This window comes from Mesocricetus auratus, unplaced genomic scaffold (genome assembly GCF_017639785.1).
Source record: "Mesocricetus auratus isolate SY011 unplaced genomic scaffold, BCM_Maur_2.0 Super-Scaffold_100014, whole genome shotgun sequence".
In the NCBI taxonomy this organism is placed as follows: domain Eukaryota; kingdom Metazoa; phylum Chordata; class Mammalia; order Rodentia; family Cricetidae; genus Mesocricetus; species Mesocricetus auratus.
In genome coordinates this window covers 32,411,053-32,425,486 of record NW_024429197.1, presented here as the reverse complement: position 1 = coordinate 32,425,486, position 14,434 = coordinate 32,411,053, and the positions used below count along the sequence as shown (strand labels likewise).

The 14,434-nt window shown below is 52.5% G+C and overlaps 1 protein-coding gene across 1 annotated transcript in view; it reads right to left on the bottom strand.

Moving 5' to 3' along the window:
* Mroh7 (maestro heat like repeat family member 7) overlaps positions 1–14,434 on the bottom strand; it is a 39,149-nt gene that overhangs the window by 20,443 nt on the left and 4,272 nt on the right. The window contains exons 3-12 of the mRNA XM_005072176.4: positions 12,352–12,413; positions 9,716–9,799; positions 8,487–8,566; positions 8,140–8,269; positions 6,328–6,423; positions 5,573–5,677; positions 5,313–5,448; positions 1,985–2,097; positions 1,084–1,260; positions 572–726 (exon numbers count right to left, since the gene is read on the bottom strand). Of these exons, the coding sequence (XP_005072233.1) occupies positions 572–726; positions 1,084–1,260; positions 1,985–2,097; positions 5,313–5,448; positions 5,573–5,677; positions 6,328–6,423; positions 8,140–8,269; positions 8,487–8,566; positions 9,716–9,799; positions 12,352–12,413 (1,138 nt within the window). The remainder of the gene's footprint in view (positions 1–571; positions 727–1,083; positions 1,261–1,984; positions 2,098–5,312; positions 5,449–5,572; positions 5,678–6,327; positions 6,424–8,139; positions 8,270–8,486; positions 8,567–9,715; positions 9,800–12,351; positions 12,414–14,434) is intronic.

Here is a 14,434-nt window from a genome sequence, read left to right as displayed (position 1 = left end):
GGATCTTGCCCTTACCACAGACTCCCAGAAAGCACAACTCCAGGCCCTCGGCAGGAAGCTACCCAAGCAGAAGGAGCAGCTGCACCAGGGGACACTCCTGCTGTGGGTCATGGGAGCTAACGGGTTAATGAAACCCTTTTTGCCTGAATGCAGGAGCATCTGAACCTTCCACTCATCTCCCGGCTCTGTTCCCCTGGAAACCCAATAAAGATAGTATTTCAAATACGTTGCTAGGCAACATTGCTTATGGTAAAAATGGTCATGTTTATGGCTGCTTGGTACATAACATCTGGATTAGGAGGGACTATCAATTAACTACAAGAACCAATGGGACCGTTAGAGCATGGGGCTTCGCAGGACTGTGACCCTTGTAGCTGGAGTAGTCTCTGAAGAGTCACAGAAAACAAGGCTCATGTAAGAGACTCTGGTCCCTCTGAGTTCCCTGGGTCTCCTACCCCCAGGAAGGGCTTGCTGGCTGTCATAAGTACCACAGACTGTGTAGGAGCAGGGGAGGGCAGGGGCTTCTCTGGACAAGTGTCCAGAGAAGGATGAAAACCTCCTTGCTTGGTACCTGTCCAGCGGGAGGGGGCACATGAGCAGGGCCACCACAACCTCAGTCATGAAGGAGTTGGCCAGGAAGGAGATGGGCAGCAGGGCCACCTCACGTGCCCGCGGCTCCTGGATGTGACCCAGTTGCAAGTAGATGCCCTGCATGATTTCCGGGATCTGGAAGTCGCCATGAGCAGGTGGAGGAAGGCCCATTGGAGAAGCAGAGACGGGCATGAGGAGCGTGAGCAGATGGGAGGGTAGGGTAGAGTAACAAGAGGGGACCAAAAAGACAGGGAGAGGGGGGCAATACAGAAGTGGGGAGGCCTGCTACTCCCCCCGGAGTGAGATAGACCCCGTTACTACTCCCCACTCCTATCAAGCCATTTGGTTTCCCTCGGGGCGGTGCATACTCCTTCCTAGCCCAATGCTAAGCTCCAACCCTGTCCACAGGCAGGCAGGCTACCCCAGGAGAAGCAGGATCCTGGGACTCCCCCATGGCCTGGTATCCTGGCCTCTGCCTCCAAGAGGCCTTACCACCTCCAGCGCCCTGTGACGGTACCACTCCAGCACAGAACTGAGCGTGACCTCCGAGGCCAGCTGCATCATCTCCCCGGAGTCCTTCCCCCGAGTCTCTGAGATGTCCTTCAGGCCTTCCAAGGCTGCTAGCAGCAGGTCCTTTACCTGCTGGGGCCCCAGGAAGTCTCCAAATTCCTGAAATATAGGTATGGAGGTCTTGACACTGCTGAGTAGGGCAGATCCCCTGAGCCACACAGAGAAGCATAGACTCCACCCAACTCCAAGAGAAGGCTGGTGGTGCTAAGCACCACACACATTCTGTAATGTGTGAACATTAGACCCTTTGGAGACTCAGAGGGACAGCCAGGCACCAACGTGCTCCTGCAGCCCAAGCTGCTTGGGAGGCTGAGGAGGCTTGAGGAGGATTACATGAGCCCAGGGGGTTGAGAGCAGCCTGAGGAGCATAACAAGTCTCCATCTTTGAGAGAGAGAAAGAGGGGGGAGGGGAGGCAAACAAACAAGGGAGATATGGTCCCTGCACCCAGAGTCGGCTGGCTTGCACCTCAGAGGAGGAGGAGGTGTCATGGGCCAGAGCAATGGCTCTCAGCCTTCCTAATGCTTCAACCCTTTAACACAGTCCCCCCTGGTGTGGTGACCCCCTCGACCATAAAATTATTTCATTGCTACTTCATAACTGTAATTTTGCTACTGTTACGAATTGTAATGTAAATATCTGATACACAGGGTATCTGATATGTGACCCTGTGGGGGTGACAACCCACAGATTGAGAACCACTGGGCTAGAACACAGAGAGAGAAAGGCGCCCAGAAAGCCTGTGCGGCTGGAGAAGGCTTCCTTCCTAGGATGTTTTCTAGAGGCAACCCCATTTCCCTCCCCTCCTGGACCACTGGTAGTCACCGCAATGACACGGAGAATGTTCTGGCACGGGCTGACAGGGTTGTAGGGCCCTAGGAAGCGCTTGTTGCTCTCATACAGCTCTTTCTTGTTGATCTCTTCCTTGTTCTTGTTTCCTACAGGAGAAGACACTTCTGAGGAACCCTGATCCGACCATCGCTTTGAACTGTCTGCTAAGTCCACATCATCTGCACAGTCCATTTTCACACGGTGAACCTGTGCAGGCAGCTGGCACCCAAGGCAAGAAACAATCCAACCAGCCCCCCAGAAGCCCGCTCAGCATCCCGGGCAACCACTGTTCTGGTTCAGAAGCAAGAGTTCCTTTACTAAATGGACTCCCATAACATTATCCCTCGTGTCCGGTTCCACCCTGCAGCATCTGCTACTTGTTCTCATTCTTTGTCAGTGTGGTACAACTTTCCATGCTGGGAGGGCCTGCAGTGTGTATGCCTGTCTTCCTCGGCATGCACCTCTAGGCTGCTTCCAGGCCTCCTGCGGCATGCTGCTCACATAGCGTGTCTCCTGGTGAATATATCGACGCTTCTGCCAGGGATGTGCCAGGACAGAAATCACCGACTCACAGTAGGCACAGGTTCACCCTCCTGAGACATGCCAGACCTTTTCCCAGCTCTATTTCCACTAGCAGTGTGCAAGAGTCCCTGCTGCTTGAGTCTGCAGCATTATCTGTTTCATTTTGTTATTGCTATTCTAGTAGCCAGCGGCTTTTCTGTTTTCTTTTGGTTTTTAAGACAGGGACTCACCATGTACCCCTGACTGGTCTGGAATTCACTATGTAGACCAGACTGGCCTCTAACGCACAGAGATCCGTCTGCCTCTGCCTCTAGAGTGTAGGGACTAAAGATGTGCAGCCCCCACATCTGCCTCACCCCATCTTCAGTTCTGGGATGGAATTCAGGGCCAGACCCATGCTAGACAAGCATGCTAACCACTGAACACCCATAGCTTTGCAATACTTTTTGTTTGTTTGTTTGAGTTGTTTATGTGTTTGGGTGATATTTTTATTTGGTTGGCTTATTGATGATTTTGCTTGGGTTTTTGTTTGTTTGTTTGTTTGTTTGTTTGGGGTTGTTTTTGTTTGTTTGATTGATTGGTTTTTTTGAGACAGGGTTTCTCTGTGTAGCCTAGGCTGTGGCTGTCTTGGAACTCCCTCGGTAGACCAGGCTGGCCTTGAACTCACAGAGATCTGCCTGCCCCTGCCTCCCGAGTTCTGGGATTAAAGGCGTGCGCCACCAACGCCCAGCCCTGCTTTTGCTTGGTTTTGTTGATACACGGGGGCTCACATAATCCAGGCTGACCTCCAAATCTCTATGCAGCTGAGGGTGGCTTGAACGACTAGTCCCCTGAGTGCTGAGATTAGAGGTGTGCGCTACCATATCTAGTCCATTTCATGTGTTTTTAGAGGTGGGGTCTCTAGTCCAGGATGGCCTCCGCCTTTCCATCCATTGCCGGCATTGTCAGCATGTGCTATCAGGTCCAGCATTAGCAGCACCATTTGAGAAAGCTCATCTCTCTAGCCTCCGCTGCCTTTGTTCCCTCTGTGTTTTGCATCTGACTTATTCTGCGCTTTGCTTGCTTATTTTTGCCTGTTATCTATCTCCTGGCAACAAGAAGGTAAACCAAAGGGAGGGAGGCATGCTTAATGAATCTCTTGTCCAGGCTGTGTCCCCAGAGCTAAAGCAGTGCCTGGCACAGAGGGTCTCTGGGTCTTCTGGGGAAGGAAACATATTTAGGGACTAGGTCCTCATCAGAGCCAGGTCTGGGCACAAGAAAGGGTCACCGAGACAGTGTGAGTGTATAGAGCACACTCTCAGCGGCAGGAACTGGGGTTCTGTGGCCAGACAGAGCCGACTCCAGTCTAGCCCTGCACTTTACACAGATCGCCAACCCAAGCTAACGCCCCCTCCTCCAGAGTGACTGTGGCCTGTGGGTCTCCCAAAGAACACAGGACACTCAGCTCAACCTGAATTTCAGCAGGACAGAGCATACTCAAATACCTTAACAATGACTCACATTGTTCACCTGCAGTGAAATTAAACTGGGTGTCCCACAATTCCAGCCCCCTTGCTAGGGATGATCACTACTGTAGATACCTTTCTCCCACCATTTAAGGGTCTCAGGTGACATTGCCCCAAATGCTAGAAATGAGAAAGAACAGAGGCACCCCCAGACAGATCCCAGAAGGGGGTGGGAGCATGGGGAGAAGAAAACTCTATGTGACAAGTGCCTATGACATGGAACCCTGAGCTGGTCTCCTCCCATGCACTCTTTTTTTTTTTTTTTTTTTTTTTTTTTGGTTTTTCGAGACAGGGTTTCTCTGTAGCTTTGGAGGCTGTCCTGTAGACCAGGCTGGCCTCGAACTCACAGAGTTCCGCCTGCCTCTGCCTCCCGAGTGCTGGGATTAAAGGCGGGCGCCACCAACGCCCGGCCTCCCATGCACTCTTAGGAAGAAAAGCATTTAATATTTCAAAAAAGCTATGAGTTACACTCTAATGTAACCCTGTACAGATGAGGAAATCTAGGCAAGGCAAGTGCCTGCCTGAGGTCACCTAGCTGGGAAAGTCGAGGGTCACAGCCAGGTCTAATATGCAGGCCACTCTCCCTCCATGGTTAAGAGAGGCTAAGTAACCAACTAAAGTTTCCTGGTTGAGATAGAACCAGAGCCAAGGAGAAAAAAAGGCAGGAGGCTGGAGGCAACTGACACTGGGTGGTCTGGGGAGCAGCAGGCTCATGCCGTCTCTTGGGCTGCCTGGACCCTAATCTCAGGACATCCCCTCACTTACAGGCTTCAGATTCTAATGGGGGACCTGGCCTTCATTAGCTCCTAATGAAGTCCGTGAATATGGTCATATGCCAGCCAGGACCCTGCCCTCCCCTCGTGGCATTACAGTCTAGTGGGAAAGACAGACAAAAGAAGCCATCCATCATGCCTAAGTACCCATGGTACCATGGGAAGGAGAAAGTAAGGTTGGAACGATGTGGAAAAGCCCAGCTAATGAAGGGCAGCTTCCATCAAGACAGATTTGCTGTCTAGATGAGGCAGTACATGCCTGCAGTCCCAGTGCTTAAGAAGCTAAGGGAAGAGGATTAAAGGTTGAGGGCCAGACTGAGCTATATAGTAAGATCCTGTCCCGGAAACAAAACAAGCATTAAAAGTAAAGGTTCACTTGTATCTCTGCCCCTGCTTCCACGGAGATTTCACATCCATTCCCAATCCCCACCTAACCATCGCTGCCTGTCTCCAGCCGCCCAACCATACCACACTCTCTCTCCCCTGGCTGCTCAGCTGCTAGGGACCTGGCGTGGGGCGTACGTTTCTGGAGATCCAGGATAGTGTAGAGGATAGCAATGCCGTCCAGAGCTTCCCGGCCGATCTCTTCATCAGGATCCCCAATACGAAGAAGGAGCCTCCCCAGCAGAAGACCCAGCGCTGGGAACCCCGAGGACATCTGTTAGTGTCATAACCACAGGGAGGGAGTCTGTAGCTACAGAAGGCAGCAGGGCAAGCAGACCTAGATATCTGCCCTGGCAGCAGGGGGTCAGCTGAGTGTCCACCCCTCCAGGAACACTCACGAAGAAAGGCAGGGTCCCGAGTGTGTGGTTCAACACAGAGACGTTGCTGTTCACAGCCCGCGCTCGCTCATGGGCCTTCCCAGAGTTCATCCAGGGCCCTAGGGGCTGTGGGGACAAGGGAGAGTCTCTGCTACCATTGGATGCCAGCCCCTGACGTCCGGTGAGAAAGCCAATAGTCTGCAAGAAGCTTCCAGAAGTAAGAAGGCAATTTGCCATAGTCCTCCTCCTTTTGCGGCTCAGTGACAGATGGGGTTTGAGCTGATAACAGGACTCAGACAGGAAGAAGGGAGAGGAGTCAAGGAAGAGACAGGAAAGGGAAGGAGGCGGGGTAAGGATGGAGAAAGGCGTGAGGCAAAAGCAGGAGCTGCAGGGGTGGCTGTGGGCTCATAGTAGACAGAGAAAGGGCAGAGGTCCAGGCCTGTGACCCCAGCTACTCAGGAGGCTGAGACGGGAGAATTGAAAGATCAAGGCCATTCTGGGCGACTCACTGAGACAATGTCTACAAACAAAACGTTTTTAAAAGGGCTCAGTGGTAGAGCTTGCCTACGAGGGGTGAGGGCTTAGGTACAACCCCGCCCCCTGCATCACCAAAAACCTCAACAAAACGGCATAAAATACACTAGGGAAGCGGTGCGCTGGTTCAGCATGATATCCAAAGCCCAGCCCCTCATGCGGGGTCCACCTCCCACTTCCGTTAAGCTATTTTCCTGTTTCCCTCTGCCTCCCCCTCCCTCCCCAGGCACCACGCCCTGTACCTCCAAGATGTTCTTCAGTCCAGCGGGGGTAGGGTCTTCAATAAAGAGGGCATTGAGCAGTTTCTGCAAGGAATCTAAGGTCTGGTAGTAAAGCGTCTGTAGACAGAAGAACAGAGCTTCTGGAGCTCCCAGCATAGCTGCCAGCACCAGACACTCCCTGGGTGGGTCCCGGAGAAGTGTGCATTGAACACATAAAAAGCTGATTTCCGGCCTCATCTCTGTACCTCACCTGATGTACAATATTAGACAAATTACTTTCACTCTGTGGATTCGAGTTTCTTTAGCAACAAATTGGGGATGAGTGTTCCCGGACTTCCTACCCACGTGGTGGCGGGGAGCAGAGGCCTGGCCTCCACTGCCTGGCGTGAGCCAGACAAGTGCCTGGTAATTTGCGTGTCCTCCATCACTTTGTCTTGAGACTGTTTTTCTCATTTTACAAATCCGGGAACATGTGTCCAAGGTCACGCAGCAAGGAGCAAAGAGTACCACAGGCCCTCTCTCCCAAGACTGCTAAGGCTAGGGAGCATCCTCTCAAAGGTGCTCTGCCTCCTGGCTGAACTGTTACCTTTAGACCCACCCAGGTCCCAGGTGACCCTTAGGGAAGTCATCTGTCCCCTGCCAAGGTTCCTCAGCAGTTGCCCATCCCACAGTCCTGAAACTGCTTTTTGGGTACAGGCAAAGCTGAGTGGTGGGTTCAAGCTGCTCTGGGAAGACCCCTTTTCCTACCTGCTCCCCTTTGCTGGCTCCTCACGTCTATCCCCTAGGATGTCCCTGTCCCAGCCTCCTAATTTCACACACTCAAGAGCCCGTAGCCCTTAGGATTACACCACAATCACAAAGCAAGCCCTACAACCTCCTTCCTGCCCACGGCCGCCGCTTGTTATGCACCACTGCCCTCTGCTGGCAATACACCTAACTACAGGAGGGCTGCCCGCTTTTCCCCAGGTCCTCTGGGGCACCAGTTTGAGAACCCTGAAGCCAAAAGCTGTCTGTCTGTCTGTGTGGTCCCACTCCTACCATTCTAAGCTGTCTTCTCCGAGTTCCTGTCTCACCCTTAGGCTCCAGTCACACGGCCTCTTGTCATCCTGGCAGTTGGCATGGGTTCGGTACAGGTTCTTTACGCCACCCTCACTCGAGGAATCACAGCACCCCTCCCCATCCTCCCTAGGCCATATCCCTCATCCATATTCCTTCTGGTACCCCATAATTTATGCTTGCATCACTGAAGACCCCTGAGATTTTGCATCTGACTGATTCCTTAACAGCGCTCACCTCTTCCCTCCCCACACTGCTGCAAGACTACCATAGTGATGAGGAGAGGGGCGTGGCTAATACCTGCTGAGTGAAAGGGTGCCTGAACAGCTGGACCCCTCATTCAGGCCCCTCCTGGCCCTCGCTCCCCCTGCATCCTACTGGTACCCACCCCCACCGGTACCTCCAGGGATGACTGCAGAGGCTTAAGGGTGCTTGCTGAACAGTCTGCACATTTCCCGGGTCCTCAGTCCTTCCCTCCAATCCCGGCCCATTCCTATGGCTTTGCAGCCTCTGTCTGCATCCCTGATTCAGGACAGGGCTTGCGAGTGGGATCCCTCCAAAGGAGCCACCGCTGCACTGGTTCGCTCAAATGCTGAACAGTTACCAAGCGCCCGTTCAGGCTGGCACGGGCGAGGTGAGTCATTCCAGGCCGCTCAGGCAGGGTGGAGGGTGGGGCAGACTATCTATAGAAAACCCCTGCTCGGCCCTGTGAGTTGTCCCTTCTGGGGATGTCCCCAACCTAAAGCCCCACGAGGGGAGGGGGCGGAGGCATCTCACCTGGATGACTTCTGCCCTGGCCTCGTCTTTCTCCTGCATGGTCTGCACCGAGGGCAGGGAGAACACACTCCGCACACAGGTGTTCACTAGCTCCGCCCTCTCCCGGACACTCAGGGCAGGCTTGGTGTGACTGGGAGAGAGAGGAGGCGAGGTGTGAGGGAGGGCCCAAGGACGCAGTGGGGAGGAGGGCACCTGACTCAGCTAGGTTACCCGGGGCAAGATGAGGTGGGCGCAAGGGTTCGGAGGGGGCATGCCCCGTGGGGACCGGGAAGGGGGAGAGGGAACGGTTCAAAGTGGACAGAGGCATGGGGGAAGGGGCAGAGCTTGGAAGAGAGAGCGGTGGCTACCTCAGCTGTGTCAGGGTCTCCATGGCTTGCTGGCGGGTGGGGCTCAGAAGGGAATCCAGGGGCTCCTCCTGAATCTGTCTCTGGGTGGGGAGCACAGAGCCAGTGAGAGCCGGCTGTGGCTGACTCCCAGGCTCCGACAGCAGGCCATGCAGGGCCTGGGCCTGGGCACACTTGTCTCCCACTGGACAGGTAGGAGAGCCAGCTTCTGCCCAGACCAATCTCAAGTCCTCAGCTCAAGACCACTCAACACTCAGCACCCTGATCTGTACATGCCATGTGGAGAGTTCCCATGGTGCCCTTCCAATGCCTGACAGCTAAACCACGGGACTGACCCAAGAAGAAGCCCCAGGTATGGCCACTGCGAGCTGTCCAGGGGAATTCCTCAAACATCCTACTTTTCACTTCTCATCAAACACCTACGCAAAGTAGGTGTTCAATTAATGTCAGTCAAAGTTAAGTATCAGAGGGGAAATCTTTTTTTTATGCATTGTGTTTGGGCAGGTGTGTGTGTGTGTGTGTGTGTGTGTGTGTGTGTGTGTGTTCATGTGTACATGCATGCGCAGGCTATCACTCTTCAGGGGCGGCGCACCTTGGTTTTTGAGGCAAGGGCTCTCATTGGCATCAAAAGCTGGCCAGTTAGGCTGGTCTGATTGGCCAGAGAGTCTGTTATCTGTCTCTGCCACACTAGGATTATAAATGTGTGGCTCAAACTTAGGAACTCTTTCTTGTGAGGCAAATACTGCTGTCTGACCTAGGCCCTCTAACACTCTTCTCTCTTTAAGGACCACAAAACCAAATGTAACTGTAAGCCTCTGTGGTGTGTGGTCCCAGCTCATCCTAACGGTTAGTTAAGAGGAAGCTGCTTCAAGGAACCTCTGAAGTTGCCCCCCAGGAGTCTCTGGGGGGAGAGCAGGTTGATAGTGACTGCTCTCAGACACACATACTTCACTTGAACTAGCCATGGGTTGTGTCCTCCCACAAGCAAAGCTACAGGCGTAATCACACCCATTTGTGAGATGGGAAGAGTGAGGCTCAGACAAGGGAAATAACTGGCTCATATTCCCTCTTGGCAGTGGGGGCAGTGAGAGGTGGGTAGACCTGAGCCTCAAGCCCAGAGGCCTGTCTCCCGCTCCTGTCCTCTTCCCAGCTCGCTCCAGCCATCTGTCCAATGGTGGACTCAGGAATCCCACCCGAGTGCCACAGCCCCGCCTGTGCCCCCCCCCCCGTACCATCATCCTCTTCATCGTCGTCTCCTTTTCTCCTTTCGTTTCCATCACGTCCTGATTCTCCCGGAAAGTGATGATGCTCTCCACCTTCAGGGCAGTGGAAAGCAGAACACAGAGTGAGACTTCCCATTGCTGTGATAAAATACATACTCCAACAAAGCCTGGCATAGCGGCACACGCCTAACTCCAGCACTCAGGGAGCAGAGGCAGGAGGATCTCTGTGAGTTCAGGCCAGCCTGGTCTACACAGCGAGTTCCAGGTCAGCCGGAGCTACACAGGGAGACCCTATTTCAAAGAAGCCAAAGTAAATAAATAAATATGAATACCCCAACAAAAGCAACTTAAGGGAGGAAGGGTTTATTCTGGCTCACAGCTCAGGGTATATAGTCCATCATCGTGAGAAAGTCACATGACATCCATAGACAAGGAGCAGAGAGCAAAGAATTTGTGCGGTCAAGTGCTCAACTCCTTTCTTCCCCTCTTGGACAGACAGTCCAGGATCCCTGCCTAGAGAATGATGCTCCTCAGTAGGCAGGCACTCAACTGATGTAATCAAGGTAATCTCTCACATGGTCTAGACACTGTCTCTGGAACTTTCTTCCCAGGTGACTTTTGATTTGGTCAAACTGACAAAAATATCACAGTCCAAGAGAAGGGACATGTTTCTGTATCTCAGTAGTTGGTATAAGTGAAAAACCTTGATGGTGCAATGGGAAGTCGGCTCCTGAAGTCTGCGTTTGAGGGTCGGTAAAGCACCCTACCTCTCTAAACTAAAGGAGGACAGAAAGGGTCCATACACCTCAGCCTGAAACTCTACCATCAGTAACACTTCTTTTAAGCCTTTTGGTAAATTCCAGTCCCATTAAGGCATTCTGCTACCTGAGAGCCCATTAACCTGTGTCAATCCATTGATTCCCATTATCTTAAGGAAGAAAACAAGACCACGTGAAATGAATAGCTTCACATTACACTTTGATCTGATGCAGACTTGTGGAACGGTGAGCCACAAGTTCTTTCCCACTTGTCCCATCAGTGGGCAGAATCTCCTCAGCTCTGGCTCAGACTGTTGTGAAAGGAATGTATGTCAGGGTTTGTGGTGGTGCGTGCTTTTCCTTTCTGGAACCCAGACACCAAGATGGAAGGAAACCCAGGCTAGACTAAGGAGGAGTGAATCCATGCAGACAGGGAGCCTGGCAGGTAAGGGACGATCGAGTTTCAGCCCCCTAAGAGAACTGTGTGTACAGTGTAGACAGATGAACCACCCAGCTGAGTCCAGTCAAACTGCAGCCCGGAGAAGGTAACCCTGCGAATCATTACCCTGCCCAGCATCGGACTGGACTGACCTGCTTTGGATTATCAGTCAAGTTTGGAAAGGGGAAAGGAGCCAGTATAGAATAGTCAGGGACAGCTGCTCACAAGTGGACAGTCAGGCTTAACTCTGAGTAACAAGAATAAGGGATAGGTCTATTTCCCCAGACCAAAATGTCAGGTCACTATTCTGTGCTTGGAGCTGGAATTAGCATCCGGCACATTGTGGGGCCCCATCAAGCTGGCTGAATGATGGAGTGACTGCATTCCCTGTACTAGCACCGAGCGTGGATGGCGTGGATCTGAAAGGGCCTCACTTCAACTTCACCAGGCCCATTCTATGGATGAGGACACTGCTCCTGACTCCCATTCCTCCACACCCACATTTGTGTCACGCTTACGTCGGCCCCTACTGGCCTGGCCTTCTCTGCTACACAGCCCAGACCTGGGTCAGGCCTGTCCGTGTACTAAGCAAAGCTATTGCTGGCCTTTCTGTCCCTTTCAGAGCCCCTCCCACAAAGTCACTCAGTTGTTAAAGACTTTTATTTAGAACCTACTATGCGCCAAGCACTGCTCTGCATGCGGGAGGCTCAGCTATAAGACAGACAAAGATGCCTGGCCTGCGGAAGACTCTCATGGGGGAGACTGCTGTGATTTGAGTCTGAAATGTCTCCCCCTGCTCACGTTTGAAGCTAGTGACACTATGAGGCGAGGCCTTGGGTCCCTTAGGAGGTAGGGCCTGAGTGGAGGAAGTCAGTCACTAGCCCACTTCCTGCCTTACTCTCCCTGTCTCCTAGATGTGTGGAGCCTGCCACACACTCTGACTGCCATTAACCCACTGTTCTGCCCTGCCCCCCCCCACCGTAATGGCCAGAAACCTTCTGGAAACATGAGCCAAAATGACCCTTTCCCCCTAAACTGTCTCCACCGGGTCTTTCGGTCACAATGGCACAAAGGAAACTAAAACGGGGGGAATGAGCAACAGGAGGAGCTGGAGAGCACTCAGAATGTCAGATGGCATGGGGTTCCCAGGAGAGAGAGGAGATGCCATAAAGGGGTGGGCGGGACCAACCAGGACAGGGTGTGCTGACACATACCATCCCGGAGGCAGAGACAGGAGGATTGCTACAAGCTTGATGCCAAGCTGTTCTACATACCAAATTCCAGACTAACCAAGGTTAAACATCAAGACTCTACCTGAAAAGAGGAGGGTGGGCGAGGAGGGCAGGAAAGGGAGGGGGGAAGGAGAGGAATGGGAGTGGGCCAGGAGTTGGGCAGGAAAGGGAGGGGGGAAGGAGGGGAAAGGGGAGTGGGCCAGGAGTTGAGCATACCAGCGCTGTCTTGTCATCGTCTTTCTTCTCCAGCACGTTGACCTCCACGGCTTCAGAGGTTCCTGCACGTCACAGGTTCAGTGAAGGAGGGGGAATAGAGCATGGTGTCCTCAGGATGCCGTACTCCCATCCCTCCTCCCCAGTGCATCCCTCCAGTCCTCACTCCTTCATCAGACCGACAAAGCTTGGGAAAACGTAAATCAGCTCGTGCCACGGACCCTCCCTAGAAGCCTGCAGTGAAACTCCATGTCATGTCATTGATCTTGCTATCGTGGCCCTGCCTGGCTGGTCTCCCTATCCACCTCCCCAGATTTATCTCCCTGCTCTCCTCCATCCCTGCTCTGTCTATACTGGCCTCTGTCCAGTTCCAGGCAAGCTTCTGGTCAGGTGATTTTTGCTACTCCAGCTGCTGTTCCCCAGGGATCCCATTTTCAGACCTCACCTTACCTGACACTCCCCTCAGAGGCTTCTCCTGGCCTCTGGATAAGAGAAAGCATGCCGGAACACCCTGTTCCTGTCCTTCAGGGCTTATCCCATCAATAGACACGTGTGACAGTGTCTGATCGCTGTTTTCTCAGCCCAGATCCCTCACCTTGCTTTGGCGAAAGAGGCCCTGTCTTTCTTAGAGGTCTCTATTCCCAGCCATTAGGTAAAGCCCCACCCTTTGTCCTTTTCAAAGAGTGATTGGTCTGCAACCCAAGCTTGGCCAATAAGAGTGCCCCATTCCCCTAACTGACAGGACCAGTGATGGGTACTTAGCTAAGGAGGGTTAATAAAAGCTTTCTGTTTCAGGACACAGATCCACCTGAGGTCAAAGCCACCAGGGTTGGGGAGTTCTGGGATTCAGGAGGATCTCTGGTAGCTGAGATGCCAGAGGCTGCTGGAAGGCTGAGCCAACAGGGAAGAGAACACAACTGGTCCAAAACATTGGCTTCTAAGTAAGGTTCCTAGGAGAAATGGCAGGTCCCAGGGAAGTCCTGGCTGAGCCTGGGACATCTGGCCCCAGAAAACAAGAAAGGATGAAGGAGAATGGAGAAATATTCATACTTACCTGGAGGAAGTTGTGTTGGTCAAACTAAGGAAATCTTATCAACATAACTAATGATAGCAACTGGTTTATAGCCCTTAAATAGACTAGAAAAATGACACAAATAAACGCATCCATAAGTTGAAATTTTGGAGGAATGGGATAGTTATGTGTTTTCAAAGCCCCCTTACCATGAGACGTTACAAGGAAAACACAATGGCTATCCAGTGGAGAGCCTCAGGGCAGCCCCCCCATCAGATGATGAATTAGGACCATGAGCCGCCAGAGGGGGCGCAGTGAGAAAGCCAGCATGGCTGCCCAGCTCTTTCTGCCAGTGCTGCAGGCCCTGAACCTCCCCAGCCCTACATGCATCAAGGAAATGAATGGCAGGGAAGACCATGAACAGGAGGAAGCAGAACAGGACAGACAGATTGACAAGCCTCTGAACTGGAGCCTGGGCAAAGAGTGCTGGGAGAGTTGGCCACACTTGAATAGGGAGGGGGTAAGAATCCGGTGAAGAGACATAAGTATTAATGCCTTGTTTACAGTGGTTGTATTTTGTGCTTTTTGTTGTTGTCGTTAAGAAATGTGTTGAAAATTTAGGGATGATGGGGCACCACTTGGCAGCCTACTATCAAGTGACTCAGGGAAAAGAAAGATTTTAATGATGTGCTTTCGACTATTCTGTATGCTTTTATAAGTGATTTTTGAAACATTAAGGGGCTGAAGACAGCCCCATGGATAAAGCACTGGCTGAGTTCAGATCCCCAGCACCCACACAAATGCAGGATGGGTATGGTGGCCTGACAGTAAGAGTCTCAGACGGTGGGGAAGGGATCCCTGGAGGAAGCTGGTTAGCTAGGCAACCTCTGTGCTCAATCGATTGACCCGGCTTCAAGGAAGAAGACAAAGAGCAATCAAGAAAGACTCCGGATGTCAGCCTCCGCCATCAAAATGCATGTGTACCCACACACATGTGAACAGGCACATACATGCGCACACACCACTTATACATATGTGTATTTAAAAAACCAACAAACAAACATTTAAAGCTGG